This window comes from Coturnix japonica, chromosome 2 (assembly GCF_054131305.1).
Source record: "Coturnix japonica strain WE chromosome 2, WE-NBRP24, whole genome shotgun sequence".
NCBI lineage: Eukaryota > Metazoa > Chordata > Aves > Galliformes > Phasianidae > Coturnix > Coturnix japonica.
The window spans coordinates 93,147,730-93,170,904 of NC_140664.1; the positions used below are offsets into that span (position 1 = coordinate 93,147,730).

Genomic DNA, 23,175 nt, shown 5'->3' on the forward strand with positions numbered 1-23,175 from the left:
TGCAGTAGGAATCCACATGGTCAGCTCAGACAGATGCTGACAGCAGTGTAAGATAAATCCCACCCAAAGTCTAACTCCAGGTCTAGAAACACCTCTTATACTGTGCAGATAAGAGAATACTGGCATAGGCTATGGAGTCACTTCCTTGGAGACTTTCAAAAGCTACCTGGACATGATCCTGAGCACCCTGCTCTACTTGCTCCTGCTAGAGCACAGGACCCAGAGGGCCCTGACAGCCTCAGCTACACTGTGCATCTGTGAACAGTTTCCAAGCTCCATTCTCCCCTAAAGATTAGTTTTTGATTTACCAAAGGTCAAGTAAATTTTATGTCTGAATGAGAAAAGGCGCTCAAGTCACACAAGTCATCTTGGCTATTATATTAGGATTCTTTTCATGGCCTCACTTGATCTCAGTGGAAGCATTTATAAGAGCGTCCACAGAAATTAAGTCCTCAAAATGAAACTCTATCTTTTCTCACAAATTTAAAAATGAAATTGCAGGTAATAATTCTGTAGAGGTTCTGATTAATCAATAGGTCAGGACTTAGTTTCACAGTTGCCATTTGACGTGAGGCCGATAAACCATCTTAGTTGTATTATCCTGCGTATGTCAAGGTACACAGAATCACAAGAATGCAAGACTGTAGAGTACCACCATTACCAAAAAACTAATCCAAAAAAGCCCACAAAAACACCCAAGCCGAACTAAATGTCTTTGGTTAGGAACACAATGGTTTATTTTGAACTGGAGTAAACAGAGAAATAAACTGATTGCAGCAACTTACTGAATGTTGTTCCTGAACATTTGCTTTCATGGTTCTATGCTATTGTACCCCTCCCTGATTTCAGCAACAGGACAAGGCACAGAATTTTATCATTCTTGTTAGATCATCAACCATTATCTTAAAGAAACTGAACTAACATGGACAAACTCTTATCAGCTTATTATCAACTTTGATTTATAGCTACCACAGCTTGCGGACCTCCACTTTATGCCAACAATCAGGGGTGGGAAAAAAAAATAAAATGAAAGAAAGTGAAAGCATACAATGCACAGCTAAGAACAACGCTCCTGTTTTACTGCCTGTATTTGGGAACAAATGCTGTAGGAGTGCATTTTACCACCTCTCTGGAACCACAACAATAGTTCTTCAAAATTCACTGGTCCTTTACTAGACAACGGCATAGCTTCTGAAACCCACAACATAATACAACTGAGGATACAAAGATGTTCAGCAGCTCCCACATTCCTCATGACAAGACTGTTCTTTCTACTTCTTCCTCAGGTTTGTTGCTTGGTTGTTTTTTTGTTGTTTTTTTTTTGGTTTGTTTTGTTTTTTTTTAAACAAACAGTTAAATTAAGGTATATAAAGCATACCAAAAAGCAACATGACCTTAAAGCAGTTCTACACTAGGGTAGTTCTAGTAACCACAGAAATAAATTATCATCTACATTATGGAAGCACAGCCAACAAGACACCCAATATATGTGTGTAATTTCTTCTTCCTCTAGGAATTAAACTATGCACATAAAGATGGATGGAAGAGGAAAGGCATTCTTCTGGTGCCAGCAGTATAAGGTTAAGCTTCCTTAGTGAGCAAATGAGATCAGTGAATTCTTTTATGTGGAAGCACACAGAGCTCTTCAAAGGAAAAATAACTCAAGTTTCATCTTGCAGTCTATAGTATATGAAGATGAGCAACATACATACTGAGACACCCAAGACATTTCTGTCCTGTACTACTTCTTCCTGTGTTACTTCGACAGGTCTGAGGAAAGACTGACATTTCTGTTCCTTTTCTTGGCCTCTTCACTGATTAGGCAGTTTGTGAATTGAGTCCATATCAACATTAGCAAATGTGCATCAAAAACAAAACTTAAAAACAGTTTTTATTTCTAGAGATAAATCTTATAAAGAGATTAATGTCTGCAAAAGCAGCCTTGGCAGGATTTCATCTGTTAACTCACTTTTTCATAGCTTCTGAAATCAAGCTCTGGATGTTCTGCTCTGCCTTCAGGTACAAATGATGTCTAGCTTGCATTAGTCAGTTCACAAAGAAAACTAAGAAAACTGGGTTGACATAAAACGCTAGCAGCAAGGGCTGGTAGCAGAACATAAATAAGTGTTTTTTTTCTAGTTTGTCCTCTAAATCAAGTTCATCTGGGGATAGAAATTAAAAAACAGGAACAGTCACCTCACAGTCCAAAAAATCTTTCCTCTTCTTTATAATAAATTCAGTGTAATTACCTAAGAATTGGAACATCTTCTGGCTTTAACTTCTTTTTGTGCTCCTTAAGTAATTAAGACTTAAAAACTTAAGTTTTCCTTCTGAAGACAGAATTTAAAATTCCATCTCTTCAGTGCACCCATTCTTTCATGTTCAGAGTGAGAATGGAGCATTTTCTCCTCGCTGTTAACTTGTCACAAATTTTTTCCTCAGAAGAAAACAGACCAAAAAAAAACCCCATCCACCTATCTTTCAGGTTCAGTTACCAAAAGTGTTAACCATGAGTAGTGAAGTGAGGGGACTTGTTTAAATTGCCCAGGTTTCTTTTCCATTACAGTTCATCTTGTGACAAATGGTTGGCATACAGAAAGCAAAAAAATCATCAGTGATTCCCTCGTATCAAGGAAGGTTTACCCAAAGAGAGAACAAGTTTGTATATAGTGAGCTTCCACTTCCACACAGGCCAGTACAGAAGAAAGCCCAGTGATCCTTGCATATTTGCTAACTGAAGGAAAGTCATTTCTGGCCCCAAACTGGTTAATTTGTGTGGCCATAAGAATTTAAGAATGTGACACTGAGAATCCATGCAGTATCAACAACAACAGGCTGCCCAGCATCCCATTACCAGCATCACCAAGTCCTTGAAATACCAAAGGAAGGTAAAAGCTAAAATAGAGCTGAAAACAACTCTGAAATCCTAACTTTCAAAAGCTAAATTAAAAATCAAAATTAGCCTCACCATTTAGTATCCTGCACTGTATGCTTTGGCTGCATGTAGTATAATTGCCTTTATGAAAGCTAAAACAACCTTCCATTTCCAACAACTAACCAAGCATCCAGTGACTTTAAGAGAGGCATTTAATTCATCATCCTTCAGAAACCGTCTACACTTTATGATTTCTTCCAATGCATATAATATCTTCTTGTGAAAAGAAATAATATTGCCTGCATAGACATAATAACTAAAGTACCACTCCTAAATTAATTCCAAATGATATGTGTTTATTTCATTTGTAAAACTGACAAATATTTACTAATGAAAATGTGTAGCAGCTAAGGTCAAGTTGAAAATTCCAAAGACACAAGATTTCAGGGACTGGTTTAGTCACACTTATCATGATTTAACTTTAGCATGATATATGCCTTGTTGTTGAACAGAAGTTGAAACAGATCAAGGACTTAGATGGGATGATATCAGACTCAGAAACAGATCTCTGTCTCAGCACAGCCTAATGATGGAACCTTCCATTAGTGATCTCCCCCCTCTGTCTTCAATAAATACTGGTCCAATCCAGTCACCTTACATCCCAAGAAGACTTCAGCACTCTTGTTACACAGAAGTGAACTATTAGTAACAAAGACATTTTCTTAATCTTGCTTGTTTCTGCTCCAGGCTATTTACAACCCAGAATGAGAATCACTTTTTTTGTAATGAGTGAATGGAAAGCAAGTAGTCAAGGAGCCACAGGAAAGCCTAATTCAGAAGTGATTCCCCTCTGACAGCACATTTTGACACAGAAAACTCTGACGGTTGAGGTGGAAGAAATATGCGTAAAGTGGATTAAAACAAATCTGCAGTAATGTTTTATTATGAAATTTCCCTACAGCATGTGATGGCTTTGTTGTATACATGCAAATGCCAATTATCTTTGTTCAAAAGGAGAAGCATGCCTTCCACAGAAATCAAGTAACTTGGAATGCTCTGATATTCTCAATGATGTCCGGGCAACAACAAATGGATTAGATTCCTTGTTGCATTGGTTGTGTCGAGCACAAATAGATTCACTGCACTTATCACTCTGCAGGTCCTCGGCCAAGGACGCTGCAGCACTGCAGTCACCCTTTACCTTACCTTTGACAAGGAGGCTGACAGAATGCATTTTATGATGGAAAAAAACAAAAGCCTTACAACCTCATGCTACCATCTTTGCACGGTGGTTTTTCCTCTTCACTTTGGTATGATTGAATTCTAATTAAAAATATTTATCTCATACAAATGTGTATACTTACATACACACATACATGTAAGCATCATCACTTCGGTTTTAGTGCAAATGGAGAAGTTGAACATTCCTACTTATCTGGAAACCAATGAATTCTTGTAGATATTAAGAGGTACTGCTGGCACTTTTGCTTTTCAATGCAGCACATGAAAATGAGACTAGAGACCACCAAAATACCTAAGGCTACAGCACTCATGCAGAAGTTCTTAAATTCAAATACGTGTCACAAACATTATCAAGTTTCTCAGTTTTACCCTGAATGTAGGTTTCTTCATGTTTACCCTGCATTTTTTTTTCCTCATCTCCTGTTACCTTTCTACTATTAAGCACCGAGGGAAAAATAATTTATTAATGGAAAATAAAACACTATCAAAAAAATCACTAAACAAATCCATAAAAAACAAATCATTAAAAATCCACACCAAGTTAATACAGATGTTATATATCACTGCTTTAGCAGACTTACTAAACTTTTTACCATATCCCCAGAAGTAGTCTAGCATTCAGAAGAGAGCAGTCCATACCTATTCTGAAAGTGACAAAGTGCCATAAAAAGCTTTTTAATGATTTTATTCAGACAGACTGGTAAAGAATATGGTGCTGATACAGATGAGTGCATTTTTTATTAACAAACAAACACAACAATTCACCCTTTACCCTTCAGTATAGTATAAATACATCTGCTTTGCTATTTGAACTTGTTAAAACTAGGTATTGATGAATGTTGGAGAAAATAAAACTTGATGTACTTTAGATATTGGAGACAGAAAGTTATTACTCATGCCAGACTTAAAAAAAAAAAAATCTTAAAATGAACACACACACAAAAAAGCAATAAATGAATTAAACCCCAAACTAAAGCCAAATCATCCACTCTCACAAAAGTTTTGTGGAAAACCCCTTTGACTTAGTTATTTCAGCTACCTTAAATTTTCATCACTGCTAAAAGTGAGAAAGCAAATTAAAAGAAATAGCGGAAACTAAAAGGTCTCTACAGGCTGTTTATTCATGCATGTATTTCACTCTTCTATCCACTGCTACCCACTTTATTCGGGTTCCAAATCAAGTATTCCCCTCTGCCTGGTATTAAGATTTCCAAGTAGACTAGCTTGAATGGGTACCAAGAGATAGGTACTTAGATGGATGAGGAATGTGCCAGACAAAACTCCTATACATAAAACCAAAGCAGTAAGCCTCCTTTAAAAGGGAACATGTTTGCTTCAGATTGTACATTCTTCTAAAGAAATTTGTTTTGCAAGAAGGTATGCATAGTACAGGTTCATTTTGGATACCTGATCTCTACATAGGGCACATCAAAGCAAAACAACCTCACTGGTTGAAGATCAGTCAAACTCCTGTTGAAGTCTATGATAACTCTGCTATTGATTTCCACATGAGCAAGTATCTAAGAAAATATCCCTCATAAAAATCTTGCTCTATGAGGAAGAAACTTGAAAACTTCAGATAAATCAAGACAAGAAAACTCCTCAAACGCTAGCAGCCTTAAAAGTACATGGTCAGTGTTTTTCCAGATGCACATCTCTTAAATCATGATACACTTTATGCCTTCTTATTGGAAATTAAAAAAATACATTGGAGAAGGGAAGCTCAAACGTTATTCATAGAATTCATACACATTAACTGTGCATACACCCAAGTATGAAACATATATTTTGCTAATCTTGCACACTTTTAAAGTGGAAGCAAGCCTCAGTGCCAGGCTCCAGCAGAGCAGGGCATCCTGGAGTCAACATGCCACAAAGTGTCTGGCTTAAAGACAATGATCCAGCTCAAGGTTATAGCTCAAACTGTTGCATTAGCTCCACATTGATGGTTCAAAGGTGCTCAAACGTGTGGAAGCTGAAGAAAAGGGGTTGAAAATCAGAAGACTTCTGTCACCAAACCATGAAAACTACCTAGCAAGCTAGAAAGCCTGCAGTAGCCTCTAATCCCAGTCTACTTGCACTTGTCCTGGGGAAATGAAGTCATGGCAGTAAACGTGCCATATAAACAATGTTTCTGGAGAAGCCTACTGTAAAAGAAGATTTAGCAGGTTTGCGCTGGCTTCCCAAAGTTCCTGTGACCAGGTAATGTCAAATTCACAAAACACAGCAGAGATGAAGATGGCAGGATGTGAGCTGTAGTTATCTCTGTACATAGCCACAGGCCGCCGTGTGAATATGTGCTAAGCAGTAACTGGAAAGGTTTGTCCTCCACTTTGCACAGCTCAGTATGCCTCTATCTGTATCACAATATCCTTGGCCTGAAAGGAAGCAGTGGCCTTCAGTACTTAGAGAAGGATAGCATACTTCAAGTTTGACTTCCTAAGGTCACCTGTTTCAACCTCCAGCTCTCTGCACTGGTAACTATAAAGCTGTATCAGATTGTTCAGGTCCAAGTCCAGTCAAATTCTGAACATCTCAAAGGAAGGGCATTTTACCGCCTTCTTTAGGCACTTGTTGCAGGATTTGATTATGCTCTTCCTGGAAAAAACCATTTACTTATACCTAGTTGGAACTTCCTGTGCTACAAGTTGTGATCGCTGTTTGTTCTCCATTCATCCTGCACTTCAAGAAGCAGGAAGTGTATTACATTTCCACAATTGTGTGCTTTTCCAAGGGAGAAAATGGGAATGTCTCTAAGATTTACAGTGCTAAATTATATCACATTAAGAACAAAATAAGAAAAGCAAACAAACAAAAAAAAAAACACAACCACATAGAATCAAACAATAACAGCAACAGAACACATAATGCTGTTTTCCAGTACAGTGTGTCAAAGTACAGACAAAATAACTGCTGTGAAAAATCATAGTTTGAAAAGTTCGCTGTATGAAAAGAAACATTCACTCTGTAGAAGTGTATTTCCTATCAAAAAGGGTGTTCTCTAAACTCTGTTCTGATATCTCTCTAAATTTCTGTTACTAAATTGCTTTTCTGTACAAGGTCAAGTTGCATGGTCCTTGTTCCCAGCAGGAACTCTTACTGCCTCAAGTCTGAATAGAGTGTGGCTTAGCTACATTCTGCTATTATTTTCCTATTGCATCTTTCTGAGTGTCAGGCCGACTGCAAGATGTAATCAAGCCTTGCGTGTGTGTTTGGCGAGAACAGTCTGAATACTTAATTTGTTCCAAAGAAGGTTAGAATGATCAAATACTCAAGACTGAATAAACCAGTTATCCTGAAGACTCCAATATCCATACTGAGGAATGTGGATTATAAATCTAGCCAGGAAAATTAGGCTACAGCCACAGGAAATGCAATCAGATTTGAGTCCCAAATACAAATCTGAAATTCAGTCTTCATTATTAGAGTTATGTTAACTGACCTGTGAGTTTTTCCAGAACATCAAATCCATGTTTCAAAGCAATGATATCAAGAAAAGAGACTGTGCCGTCTTCAAACCTGAAGAATGGAACAAAGCAGCACAGTAAACAAATCATGCAGGTATCATTCGGACTTTAAATCTATTTTGAGAGTTACTATTCTATATCCAGCGAATCTAACTCTCAGAATGGGAACCTCTCCCTTAGGGATTTATCTTCAAGTATTATAAGTGCCAATCTTGTTAAGTCAAAATGTATTATTCAAAGCTAGAAGCTCATTTGAGCAATTGCTTGTAGATAACAGCTCTATTTTCTCCTATATTGTCTACTTGGGTATTTTGGATTTTCAAAAGTAATAGGTAAAGGTGCGAAACATCGAGACTTCAAACACTTTTTCTTTAATAAAATAAATCTCAACAGAATAGCATAATAGCTCTCACTTCAACAGTGGTTTTTCATACTTCTATTTCATTCTGCTATAGTTTTCTACTAATAGAAACGAGACAAGTTACACAGACAAGACAGCGAGCTGAAGAACATATAAAGCTTCTAAAATATTTGATAAAGTTCCACCTAAGTGCAATACCTGACTATTGTGCAGGGCTAGCTGGTGGCTGGTCATATGTTCAGTTATGACAAAAGATAACAGAAACAGTAAATAATTACAAATTAAATGATAAGAGAAAAGTGGTACAAGGAAGAATAGTCCAAAAAGCATCATCTGTGCTCACACTTTCCAACACAACACAGGCCAAAGAATCCTTAGAAATTTCTGAATCTTGTCTAACAATAATTAATAGCAAATTATTATGCTCCTTAACCTTTCTGGATTTCAGTTATAAGGTGTGGATCAGTATCAGAGGGAAGCAATACTTCCAAAAAAGTCAGAAAAGAATGATGAGAGCAGAAGAGGAAGGAGATAAAACAGACACTAGGAGATGCTTCAAAATTAAACATAGAAAATGTTACAGAATTAGATATTCAGAGGAAAATATTACAGTGGTCCCACACAGCTGCCAAGCAGAGATTATAGAAAGATTACTAAAGTGGGAGGTGACTGCCCCTGCTCAAGTATTTGCAATGGCCAGCAAAGCAATTAAAGCACTGGGATTTGAAGACCAGAGTAGAGATGCTGGCACTGAGCCCATCAAGAAGGGCATAACCTTCAACAACAGTCATCAGAATAGAAAAGTACTTGAAAAGGCTACAAAGGCATCAGCAGAGATCTTCAAAGGCCCCCATATCATATGGAAAGTAAAAAGGGAAGATAAAACTGGACTTCTGTTCATTAGATGTGATTATTAATCCAGGAGACAACCACAGTTCATCCATCACTAAGCAACAGAAGATGCATGTATCATGATAATATTTTACGGTCTTAAAGATTTTCACTAAAGTAGTCCAGAGATTAGGAATCTCCTTCTTTTCAGAAAAAAGAAAGCAAGCACAATCATGTTTTTTTTTCATCAAACATTATGCTCCAGAACAGTACAATCATTATGGTAGTAGATGAAAAAAAAAAAAATAAAAAAATAAGTGACTGCTAGAAGCTCCATTACAAGAAGCAGTAGCTGTAAAATAATTAAAAATAATTACAGAATCATTGAACAGTTTAGGTTGGAAGGGACCTTAAAGACCATCAACTTCCCACCCCCCTGCCACAGGCATAGTTGTCACCTGCCAGCTCAGGCTGCCCAGGGCCCTATCTGACCCAAACTTGGACATCCTTAAGAATGGGGCATCCACAGCTTCTCTGGGCAGCCTGTGCCAGCACCTCACTGCTCTCTGCATAAAAAAATTCTTCCTAACATCTGAACTAAATCTCTTATCTTTTAATTTAAAGCTATGTCTCCTTGTTCTATCTCTATTAGACTATGTGAAATGTCATTCCACCTTTTGCTTTTTATAAGCTTCCCTCAAGTACTAGAAGGATGTAGTAAGGTCTCCCAGAGCCTTCTCTTCTCCAAGTTAAACAAGCCCAACTTCCTCATCCTTTCCTCAAAGGAGAGATGTTCCAGCCCTTTGATTGTCTTCCTGGTCCTCCTCTAGACTCACTCCAGTAGCCCCACATCCTACTCATGCCAAGGGTAAATTACATTGCCAAAAATATTTGCTTAAAGTTATGGGCAAGTCTTCTTTTACGGTTCAGATACAGATACAATATTTTGCAATATTCCATTATTGTATGTGGATGCTCATTCAATTTCTACATTACCAGCTTTTCTCTTCTGACAATGAAAGCAATATTATTCCATCATTTCTACAATGTGTGTATTTACACCACTGCCATTACACTTGATTCTTATCTATAATCTCCAGATTTACTGAACACCCTATGCACAACTTCATGTAATGCTATCATCCCCTTCATATCTCCAGCTATTTAATCGATCATTTTGCTTTACCCCTTGAGAAGTTTACATGAATTATCTATAAAATCTGGTATTCAGTAAATGAAGTCTATATAAGTTTAATCATTACCAAAGCAATCCACGATGCTATGAAGGGCAGCTATTCCTCTTCTGGGACACAGAGAGCTCCTTCCCAGAATATTTAACTCTATTTAGGCCCGAATATAAACATGCTCCTTTACACTGCAAAACACTGACTTGAATGGCTGCTTTTCTTTCTAATGTAATTGATGCTTCAAACTAATTGTTTTCCCACTCAATGACAGTTACAGCGTTAGAACAATCAGTTTAGGATCAAGCTCATTTTAATGCTGGTCCAGCAGCCATTTCCCACAATAATGGAGTCTCTACAGCTAACAATGTACAAAGGATACTTACATAGGATAATAGTGCAGAGTATCAACCCAGGAAACATCAAGCTTACCTCTCTTAGCTAGTTTTTATTATAATTAATCCCACTTAATCACAGCTGGGATGAGCTCAATTGCTTAGCTAATTGTGTTTGTGAAAACCTGATAGCATTTCACATCAACCTGCTATTTGGCAAACTCCTTAAATAGCTCACGGGATAACAAAGACACAGAGCAGCCTGCCTAAATCTTATGAGGGAGTTATGAAGTTGATGAGCTCCTCTTCCTTTGCAAGACACAAAAGACCTGTGCTTCTAAAAGTGCTGATGCTTTCTTTGAGCTGTGAGAGAAAACTGCTTTTGGGTCTCACTATTGTGATCTCTTTGGGACTGGAGAGGGCTAGTTTTTATTTGGATACTGTCAAGTGGTTGTCATAACACTTCTTTGTTAGGCTTCTGCATACAAATGTTATTTTCTAAACTTCAGGGCAACAGAATCCGACAAAAAAAAACAACAGTGATCTTCCTGGACAATTTGAACTCATCCTCTCTTAGCCAGGTCACTTTTGCAGATAAATATGATAACACATCATGTCCTGGACAGATATGATTAGAAATAGAGCGCACAAAGACAAAACAAACTATTCCTGTTTAAAGAGAGAAGTAAAATTTGGCATAAGGAAGAAACATAACCCCAGAGCTGAACAGAACTGACTTAAGTAAATGGTCTCAAAGGATTCAAGACTAATTGGCCAATGCTAAGGTTGTGAAATATCTTAAATAACACATTATTCTGTATATGGACAGTATATACAGCCCAACTTTTAGGTTGGAGTACTGGCCTCTGCTTTCTGGGAAGGCCGACTTGCCCAGCAGGCAGATGAAACATTCAGCTGCTGCTTTTTTTTCTCTCCCCACTTACCCGAAGTAAATCCAGACACAGAGCCACTGCACATTAATTTCTCTGGCCAGAGCACAGCCCAGAGCTTTGAAACTTTGATAAAAATTCCTCCACAAGGTCAAAAATAATCCAGCTCATCTGAGAGCATTGCTGAGTCAATACAAAGCCCAGTGTGCAGAGGGAATGCTACTGTCAGTCAAGCTCCACTCTTCCTTACACCAGGGCAATGACTCCATTTAGGTCAGATGAGCAAAAGTCATCCATTAGTTTCTGAGGCAGGTAAAAGTGAAGGCAAATCCACAGGAAGAAAAAGAGCATTTCTTGAATAAGCTGCTTTTCCTTTCTTTCCTTTTTTTTTTTTTTTTTAAGTACTCCTCAAGAGTGGAACTGTCCTTTGAAGTGAGATGTTACACAAGTTCCTTTCATCTTTTCAATTCATTTATTTTCATCTAATTAAAAAGTACAACAATACCGAGAGGTTCTTGGCATGCATTTAGAAGTAGTTCATTCAGATCCTGTTTCTCACCTCGGAGAGATACTCCATATCACCTCCATGTGAAACAACCTTGTCAGTAAATTTCATTTTTACACTTTATAGAAATACACCTGTTTGTTCTAAATTGACTTCTTCTGGGATTACAATAGCACCAAGGGTATACAGTGTCAGGTTCATGACTGTAGGAACAGACTCGTTTCCATCACGTCCACCTTTTTATGTTACTAATTGCCAATATCTAATATTAGCAGGGGAATAGATCTTAATTGGTCTCACTGCTTCCCTACATCAAAAACCAACACTTGCAAAAGGAGCTCTATTTGTTTTGCTTTTCTTGAACTTAAAACACATCTTTACTGGGCCCTTTATTGCCCTGTTCTGCTCCCACAGAGACACAGTTCTCAGGTATGTATCTGGGCTGTTTGCGACTCTCTAGAGGAAAGGCTCCCTTTGCCCTAGCTTTGTCTCCTTACAGCTGAATCCATCCACTGCTAGCAATTTGCCAGTTAGTTACTTAGCTAGGTAGAACCCTGGCTATGCAAGCAGCAACAGCTGAGTGTTACCACAACATCATTTGAGACCAACCACCCAGCTGTAGCCTTTCTGCTCCTCTTCAAATAACATTTTCCAAACAGGATCTGATCCCCAGGTGCCTACCCTTTGATGTATGCTCCCTTCAGAGTGAATCTCTTTGTTTTATATACTGCATGTTGCCAAGGTGAGTAAACACAATCAGGAGATAGACCACTGTTATGGACAAGTATGCTATCACTAAGCTTCTGTAAGAAGTCAACTTTTGTATAACTGCCTACATAGGAGCATGCAAGCAGACAGGAATTTAAATGCCAGGAGGGAAGTAATAAATTACAAATTCCTGAATAGGACACCTGCTCTCACCACTTCAGCAGCTCATTTTTACCTCTGTTAGAAGCACATTACATGTTCATGGGCAATGACTGTTTCTTGCACGATGAAAGGAGAACGCTTACCCAGGGCCTGAACAACTGCCCTTTGTGGAGTAGGAAATGAAATGAATAAATCAATCCATTTTTATTTCTTAAATGTCTCTGCGTTTTATAAACAATGCCTAACTGGTAACTTTGATCCTATCAGTATCCAAAAAATCTTCCCATTTTGCACAGACAGATTAGCAGTCCTTCAGTCTATTACTCAAGTCAGTCTGAGTGACACATTCTGATTCTATAGACTATCAGTTCCTCACGGCTTCCTGAGGACACTGCATCACAATTACCTCCAGCTGTATGCAATTTTTTAAAATAAAATTAGCTTTCTCCTACTATTTTTACAATATTTTTTTAAAAAAGGAATTATTTAAGCAAACAAACAAAAAAAGCATTTTAACCACGCAACAGCTTAGAATTTACATCTTGGGGTTAACATCCTCTCTAGCCAAGCCTTACATGAAACCTCTACACAAGATCAATCAGTTACAAAAAGTCCTAAACTACATTTGTCACTAGGCAAAGGTACCCTTCCAACCTTGCAAGACAAAGCAATGTAACTTCTTTGAATTGACAGAGGTGGAAGAAACAAAATAGTCTTTCTTTTTAAAATTCCACTGTGCAAACACAGATTACCTTAAGGTATATAAAACACAGCAGAAAAGGACATTTCCTTAACATACATTAAACATAAAAGTCAGTCTCTGGGAACAGGAGCCCTGCTGGTTCACTGGCCTCAAATAATAGTATGTTCAGCTCTCAGCTAGCTAGCTTGCAATTTACTCATTCATTTTAAGTCATAATTTAATGTCAACAAGAACTCCAGCAAGGTGCAATTCACTGTGAGGAGGTTCCTTGCAAATCATTTCTGTATCTGGGTATTTAACATTTGATATGCATTATCCTCACATGATTAAATATCTACCATCCAAATATTCATACCTCTGCTTCCCATGGGAAGATAAGATCCAGACGTAACCCCAAGTAACAGTTAAAATGAGCAATCTGCAAAGTGTATTTGCATAAACTGTTCGCTGATAAATTATGAGTAATGAATCATTAATAAAAATTCAAAACCTTTCTTTGATTTTCTTCCTAGAAGGAAAGGAAGGATGAAAGACATTCTGGAGATAAATTTTTCATTGGCAGTAATCTGACCAGCTGTAATGACTTGTCCATATCCAGTATAAACAGATATGTTTATTTCCTAATGAAGACTGAGATGCAACCTTTCATTTTTAAGGCACAATTGATAAAGAATAACATTGTAATGAACAATTAGAGACAAATCAACTTAAAATTAGGCAGACAAAAAAAACTTCACTTGAACAGGAGTTCATTCTTGAGGATCCACATGTAACAATACAGCTGTCTAAGCACGTGTGACAGTGAGGCAGACTCGGATCAATGACCTCAGATAATGGAGTAGTAACTTATCTCTAGATAACAAAGAAAAATCCCTGTGACTACTTTCCAGTGTGTGGGCTCAGTCCTACAGAAAGGTCTGTGCTGCAGAGCAGGGCTTACTGCAATGCAAAAGACTTCTTTCCACCACTGACAGAAGTGAACTGGAGCATTTTATTTCTGTAGATTACCATGACAAACCTTCAGGTCCAAGTATTTTGCTGCTGGGAAGCAGAGAAGAGAATTCAGACTGAGAAGTGAGAATTCATTTTCTTTCTTTATAAACTGAAAAGAGTATTAAGTGGATGCTAGAAGCCTTCATGGATGTGTTGACAGGAAGATCACAGTGTTACCACTGTTCTCTTTTCCTTCTGATGCCATTGCACACGTGTGATTGTAGCTGGTGGTTTATGCCAACTAGGTGTTAGGAGCAGTAACAAGTGCTAAGCACCTACACTAAGTTTAATGTATGATACATGTACCAGCAACACTTTGTGTACTCAGAAAGGCTGGCATCCTGATAGGACTGGCCTCATTAAATTACTATCAAATAACTTGGATTCAGAAGGAGATTTGATAGTTATTTTGCATGTTGAGACCTTTATGATTGCAGTAAAATTGCTAGAGTAGAATGCAAAGAGACAAATACAAGGGATACTTCAGCTAATAAGGCATTTTAAGGTGTGCCTACAGCCCTTTTAGGCATTAGAGGTACAGACAACTGAGATTTTCAATGAGGAAAAAACATACCCTTCCTTTCCCACTCTCATACTTGTAGAAGAAATATTGGTAGAAAGACATGCTGTACGAACCGAGGGCATCCTTCAGTCACATGCTTTACAGTAAAACCTACAAAGCTGTCTTGACTCTTTGGGAGCTCAGAACTACTATAATACACAGAACTCTTCCAGTTTTTCCACTTCGGAGCACTGTGACAAGTATATGGTAGTCTAATAATCAAGTTAGAAAAGGCAGAAAGAGGAGAGAAATGGTGAAAATAACAGAACTGGTTTGAACTGAAGAGATGATTCAAATAAACAAAAGCAGTTGCTGAGATCCTCCTATGGAAGAAAGGGTTTTGGACAACATCAGATACTTTCCTCTCACAGCAATACATACAATCTTCGCTTCCCATGCATAATTTAGAAAACACAAGATGTGAAAATTTGTTGAGTTCAATCCTTAACATCAGAACCAACAGCAAACAAAACCAAGTGCACATAAAATGATTAACTGTAACTTGGCTTTTGTGAGTAGTCACTCAACATATTATAGAAGACTTTGACTGATGGAAACTCTGACTTGAAGAACTGTAAGATTATCTGGCATAGGCAGATAAACAACCCAAAACAAGGTTTTCAGCTTGAAAGATGCAAATTGAAACATTCATCAAATTACTTGATGAGAAAAACTGGACTGAAGACATTGGGGACATAAATGCAGAAGCGACCTCAATGTGCTTCAAGTTCAAGTTCAAAAATGCACGTGATTTGAATCCCAAAAATTGGAAAAGAGAGAGAAAAACTTCTAGAGAAAACCTCCAGAAACAACCTGCACTAAAAAAAGGTCTTAAGATTTTAGCACTGCTTATAAAAGCTGACATGAAACCAGAAAAAGACTGCTAAAAAAAGGAGGCTGCTTTTGGAAAGACAGAAAGAACAAGGATAAAGTGACAATTCCCAAGAGCCAAGATGTATTAGACTCTGACAAAGTAAATTAAACTGAACGGCAAACCATTATTTACTTAAAAGGAAAATATAAATAATATGTAGCATGTACAACATATAATAAGATAAAGAATATAAACAAAAATAATTTAAAATGAATTATTATTATTCAATGAGCAATGAGTTGGTTGAGCAAAAAGGGCCTGAAAATCAAATAAATGCTACTTGTCTTTAGTTTTTAGGGACTCTGAAGAAAAACATAGGTCAGGACAGGGTGACTCATGGCTGAAAGTGTGTAGAAAGTATGAAAATTGAAGTTATTGCAACTGGTGTAGAAACTAGCCTCAAAGGCTTTAATGTACTTCAGCAGAGGAAGACAGATAAACTGTGTCTCAGAATAGTACGAAATCGACATAAAAACTCTCAAGTAAACGTTTGTCAACTCTCATAAAAAAAAAAAAAACCAAAAAAAAAACCCAAACAACCATTAAATACAGTATTTCTGTTAAAACAAGGGAAAAAAGAGTGATCCAGGTAACAGTGTGTTATGTATGTCTTGAAAACAAATTCTGAAGCAAATGACAATTAAACAAGTAAATAAAAGCAGGTTCCACCATGAATTACCATGAACTTTGCCAATGGAAAATACAGCCTAGAGAAGCTGCCTTTTGCAGAGAACACCGTTTTTCTGGGCAAAGGAAATGGAAAAGAAGCAACTGATCTGTATTTCTGCAAAGCATTACCTCTAGTGCCATATGAGAAGCTATTACAGAGTAAGGATTATTGGATGAGTGCTACAGTTAAGAAATTGTGCTGAAAAGGGAACTGCTAAGCAGGGAAAAGGTAACTTGTTTAGTTCCTCAAGGACTTGGTATGGGACAAGTGTCTCTTTAGTAGTAATGATCCTGGCAGTAATAATGTGAGTATAAAACAGGCTCATGAAATGAAATCTGGAAACTGTCAGAACAGAAGAGGGGGCTGTATGCTGTACACAGGAAGAAACAGACCTTTTTTGGAAACCCTAAAAATAGAAACAAGATGAAACATCCAATGTGCTGTAATGTACAGTATGCGTAAGACTATGCATGAAGCATTTTAAAGTTAGGAATTATTGACATAAGCTTCTGCCGTGAAGGATTGTCACATGAAGCAACATACCTAATAGCTGATGAGATCATCTATCAGCCGCCAGCATCACAGTCAAGAAAACATGCTAGGATTTAAGAAAAAATGCTAGCTCAGTCAATGAAGATCTGATACAATTTTCTGTGGCATACTTTGTATGATGATCAGTGAAAAGGACAGACCATCTTATAAACATGTTCGGTTCGTTTAGTACGGAAGCTCAAATCTAGGCAGAACTGCTCACAGTACGTCAAAGAGAGAACAGGTGAGTAATAACCAGAGACGTAATAGAGCTATTTAAGCTATGGGATAAAACGCAGATAAATGATCAGACTTGAACACAGCGTAATGCAGACTGCAAAAGCGTAATATAGACTGCAAATTAGAAATGTTGTGCTCAAAATGAGATTACAGAACAGTTTCCCAACAGGAACAAAGTGACAACAATGTGCCCTCCTGCCCCCATTCCAAAGGTCTTCCATACAGGCTCAGTATTAAAGAAGAGATTAAACTGAGTGTTTTTGTCAGCTAACTGATACCATCATGCAGAAGGCTTCTGCCACTCCTAAAAATCCAGTAAGAGGAAATGCTTAAATACAGCTTCTGTCAGCTTACTAAAGTGCAAATGACATTACATAAATACTGAAGCTTCTAACTTTGGGAACATCCTAAAACTTAGGAGTCATCCCTCTTGAAGATTTTCCTGTGACCAGGCCTGTTCCCACTGACTACGTATTAAGGTGGCACAGTCTTGTGCACCAACAGAGCCTGTGACTACAGAGACAAGAGCAGAAGCAATGCACTTAACAGCAGCTTTCTTTTCCCATAAATTTGCAAGTATTCTGTATCAGCCTGACAGTATGATTTATCAGCTGTTTCCATATGCTTCCAATAATGAGGTGAGGAACAAAAAGATAATTTTATTTAGATTAATTGTCATGGAAATAAAAGCTGATCTCAACAGATGTATGATTTCATAAAACGATACTAACACAATAAAAACATCCACCCCCATGACTGCTTTTATCATGTAAAACTGAAAAATAAATTCTCACTACTTCAATCATACGAGACAGAATTGTCAAGAAAGAAGATTGTACAGTGATATTTTAATGCAAAATACTCATTTGAAAAATGCAACATGTTACCAATACAGCATATCACCTATTCTCTCTTATCAATAAAAGCACTTTCACAGCTTTTGATGAGTGCGTAATCCTCCAGTGTATTTCCTTGCTGGAAATATTTAGATTTTTATATGCTATGGAAACCACAACAGCAAGTCTAAGACAAAATGACAGCATGAAATTTTCACAGAACTGCATGAACACGCGACCGACAAAAATCGATGGTGTCTATAAAAAGCCCACCAGAGAAGAGTTCCGTTCAGTTTATTTACCAACCTACAACTAACCAGCACTGGAATGAAAATACTTGCTCTTCCACTGCTTGGCTGTTTCAGGCGCAATGCACAGGTATTTAAAGGACATGCAGCCAGCTAAGTGCAGCTTCTGCAATGATAGGAAGACTCATATATAAAGAAATATCCACTAGAAGACCAAGCTTGCTCCAAATATAACAGCATCACCTGAGACTTACTAACCACTGGAGGTAACTAAATATGGAAGAAATCAGGTAGCTCTGCATGCAGGGAATTCCTAACAACACACAGAGGAAGTATCACTGCACTTGAAGGCATGCTTAGAACTATGCAAATTAAGTACTTTGAAAAAAACATTTTTAGGAAGATAGAAAACGGAGAAAAAAAAATAGGACTAAAATAAAATCCTGTGCACTGAGTTGATGTAGGTTCTGACTGGCCATAAGGGCACCATAACACTGTGTCACAGCTAGGTGGTAAATGGGCATGCAACGTGTCCAGCCCACATGAGCTGCCAGGTACTCACATTTCCCCATAAAAATGTAAACAGTCTGCCTTGATAGAATGGGAACTCCCTGATAGGATAAAGGGTTGCAGTGGAAAACAAGTATGAATTTGGAGAGAAAGGCAGATGGAGTTGCCATCACAAACATAGTACACAGCTTATTGGGAAATACAGAGAACATATTAGATATATGTATAGAGTAAAAAGCCTAAAACACCAACCACTTTGTATTTTCTGAGGAATCTCTGATTATAATTCAATGTTAGTTTTCTGTGTCAGAGAGCAGAAACCTGTTATGTCATACAAAAGTCCTGCACGCTACCCTAAAATGATATAATCAGTGGGTCACTGCAATCTTTTCCAGTACAACTATTCACAGAATTAATTTTAAGTATTAATCAGATATTTCAATCCTTTGCACACGTAGAAAAGCTCATATAAAACTCAGTAAGACTTGTCAAGCCATTCACTATTTTGATATATCAGCTATGCTCTGGAAGACTTCTTTCCTCCATCCTCCCTTCCCCATATATGTAAATGTTTGCCTTACTGAATACAATTACTGAAAATACTCAGTTGAGATTAGATTTCAGTTATAATTAATGATGAATGTGTCAAAGTATTATGATGTTGTTTATCACGCTGCTTGCAATGTAATTTAGTGCAATAATAGTAAGACTTGCTATGTGACAGTTATTTAGCATTTAAGTCTTCTTAAGAGGCTCTGCAGAGCATCCTGAATGCTAACTGTGGGAAGATTATATTATACAAAAGCAGCTTCAGGCAAAATGTAGCGACAAGTTGCTAGAAACCAGCAATAGCTCTTAAATCTTATGTCATCTACAAGCTGAAATATAATAATTAAATGATCTAGACATATTGCAAAGCTAATGAGAAATCCAAAGGATAAATTTAAAAACTTACGTTAATAGGGCAACTTAGCCATGTGAGGAAGAAAAAGTTATTTGTTTTTTCTGATATAATCTCTGGAAAGATTTCATCCTTTTAGAAGTGTCGTATACACAGAAGATGGAAAACTAAGACCTTAGGAGGCAAAAATAAAATAAAATAAAATAAAATAATAAAATAAAATCTTTGGATGCCACAGATCGCTCAGGGTATTTCAAAGCAAGTCTTAGAAGTCCTAACTTTTCTTTTTTCCCCCCTTTGTAGTCACTGAATGCATTACCTTTCTTCTCAGACTTAGGTCAAAGAAATTTTCCCCTGTTGAGTGTTTCTGTGTAGGTTTGTGAGCCCCACAGCAGGACATGGGGTGTACTGTGTGACAGGTATGCAAGTCTGCAGTGATGAGCCACGTGCCAGCCCACTTTAGCGCTTCACCTCATCACCTCCAATTTGAGTGGAAAGCTGTGGTTTTCCAAATGTTGCCCAAAACAACTAAGCAATCATAACTGATTCCTGCATATCCTGATCAAGAAATTAGCAGGCATAGAAACAATAAGGAATATGCTCATTCATTTCATAGTTATAAAGGTTAAAATGTTTTAATGCTAGTTCTAGTCTTGATGCAAGGAGTAACTTTTAAGTGAACTAGTAGAAGTAGAGAAAAACAGTTCATTTTGGAACGCTGTTTTCAAATTGCAACGTGATGGAAATTCAGACTTAAAGTCAAAACTGCGCATAAGGATTGGCTTTGTTTAAGTTTTCACTACACAACAGCATTCGGTCAATATATCTCAGAGAATTTCAGTTCACTAATGTGTTCATCCTGCAAAAGTAAAATATTCTTCAGAGACTCAATTCTACCCTCTGATTAAAAAGCACACTTCTCCACAAGTTCTTCTGAAAACAAACCAAATACTTAAAGAGCACAGAGATCAACAGAGACATAAAATACATGTAATTTTTCATTGAGTTCTGCCATTCTTGTAAGAACAATTCTGAAACATCATTACATTAGTATAAACATACAGACATATCTATTACCAACATCACTATATCTGAAAAGCAAAACAAACAAAAACAACATCAGAAACCTCTAATTCTTTCTGAGTTATAACTTCTTAAAATAATTGATCGTCTGTGTTTTAGTAACAAGCATCTGTTCTGCTTTCTAGCAGACCTGGGCTACAGACAAGCAAAACTGCTCTTTTAAGGGTATTTTGTGTCTAATATTGCCTATTCTTTTCACAGAAAGAATATACCTGATAATACACTGTCAAGATTTTGCCTAATGCAGATTTGCATTTACTAAAGTTTTTAAAGCTGTATTTGTTATTGGAATTCAGTTCCGCAGATAAAATGTCTAATAAAACTTGACTAATGTCTTTGTTCAATTAGCTATCATATCATCAATTGAAATTCTGGTGTTCAAACTCACTGGAACCATTTCAAAGGCTCCTTTGAGAAAAAACAGAATACATTAGTGAGGTAAGTGGAAGATTTTCAAGAGGTATATCATCCTGTATTGGCACATCCATCATCGCAAAAAGATTGGAAAATTTTAAGCGATGCAAAAAAGAATCAGCATTTTTTTTACCACCTTAGGTCACCATAATAACAAATGCATAATGGATGGTAGGTAATACCGATTATCCATGTGGACAGATATTGCTTAGATACAGAGATGCTGGTAAAAACTGACTCAAAAAGCACTAGTCCCAGGTATAAAGAGTGCACACACAGATTTAAGGGTGAGACCCAGAGCCTCTGCATCATTGCAGTGACTCCCCTCTCAGCAGCAGAAAGCTCTATAGCACTCACTTCCTCTCTATATCAGTGGGTAGTTTTAACCATGTACACTGTAGGATGAGACAGAATCATAGAATCACAGAATATCCCAAGCTGAAACAGACCCATAAGGATCACTGAGTCCAACTCTATGCTCCACGCAGGATCACCCCCAAATCAGACCATATGTCCTGAGAGCAATGTCCAGATGCTTCATGAATTCTAGCAGCTTGATGCCATGCCCAGTGCCCTGGGGAGGCTGTTCCAGTGCCCGAACATCCTCTGGTGCAGAATCTTTCCCTAATCCCCTCCCCTGGCACAGCTCCATGCCGTTCCCTCGGGCCCTGTCGCTGTCACACAGAGCAGAGCTCAGCGCTGCCCTCCGCTCCCTGTGAGGAGCTGCAGCAGCCTTCAGGCCTCCCCTCAGCTCCTCTGCTCTGGGATGAGCAAACCCAGGGACTTCAGCTGCCCCTCTAGACTCTTCAGAAGAGCAGCATGCTGCGTGGTTCAGCTTATATCACGTGTGTCAAGAGAGGGATGGTGCCCAAGGGACTGGCAGGAGCCTGTATGACAGTTTCCTACCATGGGCTGTCCTTATCAAGTATCAGTCAGAAATTGCTTTGTTGCCTTTGCTTGCTGTTTTTCCTCAAAAGAAATAAAAGCTACTATTTCTAAATAGATAGATAAATAAATAAATAAATAACAGTTTCATTAATATCCAGGAAGTCATCTTGACTTCCTTCTGTGCTTAAGGGGGAAATATGTGTCAGTTGTTACAGTCAAACTCAATCCTCACAAAACATCCACTGATAATGACGAAATGTGACTTAGATTACTTGAAATTCTTTCCTATATGGTACACTAGCTCAACCATTATCCTTCTATAGACCAGACTGAACACCTTCCAAACCACAGCTCATGTTCTGGAGCAGGGCAGTCAAGCATTCAACTTGGGCATCTCCCCTGGGCTACCCTGCACAGGGTCAACTCACTGCTGCTGATAGCAGGTGACAGCTTCTAAATTAATACCTTTCATCCTTACAGGAACAATCTGATAAAGAGATGATAATGAAATACATGCAGCATCCATTAGCCTAAATGCAACTATAAGTTTCTCATCTTCATCTGCATGTTTTCCTCAGTTACTAGCCAAAAACAAAATTCCATGAAGCTCTTCCTGAACTTTTTGCAGTGTCCTAACCAGGCGGATGAATATTCTTTCACTCAGTAAAGGCAAACTGAAGCCTAAAAAGAAGAATGCAGAGGTCTTTGTTCTGAGATACTGCAGGTTTCTTTTTCAGGTGCTGGGAATAACTACTCTTCTGCCAAATGGAAGCAATGTTGGATTTCAGAATTTAACACTTAACAAGGAGAAATAAAGTGCACAGCCACTTTCAAAGACAATTTTAAGCAGCTAAGTTAAAACAAATACAAAGTTTATGCAACCTGTAGAAGAAAGATAGTCCAGATCTTTCAAATCCTAGGAATGTCCTTTAGTTGTAGGTTATTACTACTTAGTGGAGTCAAAGTACACCACCAGACTGCATACTAAATAAAGAGCTGCAGATAATCAATATTATGTACATCTAAGATACAAAGCTGTACAGAGAGATTGCCTAAAAACAGGATTTTTCTGGAATAGAACAAGAAGTGTTCCCTAAAGTGAGTAGAAAAAGAGAAAATATTTAGTTTCAGCATCTCTGAAAAGCACAACTAACATGACTGT

General features: G+C 37.7%; 1 protein-coding gene across 8 annotated transcripts in view; it reads right to left on the reverse strand.

Annotated features, from left to right (window-relative positions):
- The window catches only part of MOCOS (molybdenum cofactor sulfurase), a 203,749-nt gene that overhangs the window by 85,664 nt on the left and 94,910 nt on the right, over nt 1-23,175 (reverse strand). For 7 of the 8 annotated variants that reach the window (XR_014942898.1, XR_014942899.1, XM_085538097.1 and 4 more), the window contains one exon: nt 7,560-7,636. The exons of the other annotated variant lie outside the window; for it this stretch is intronic. Coding sequence is in view for 5 of the 7 variants with exons in the window: in XM_085538097.1 (XP_085394223.1) it covers nt 7,560-7,636 (77 nt within the window). In the remaining 2 variants the exon portion in view is untranslated. The remainder of the gene's footprint in view (nt 1-7,559; nt 7,637-23,175) is intronic. 8 annotated transcript variants of the gene reach the window in all.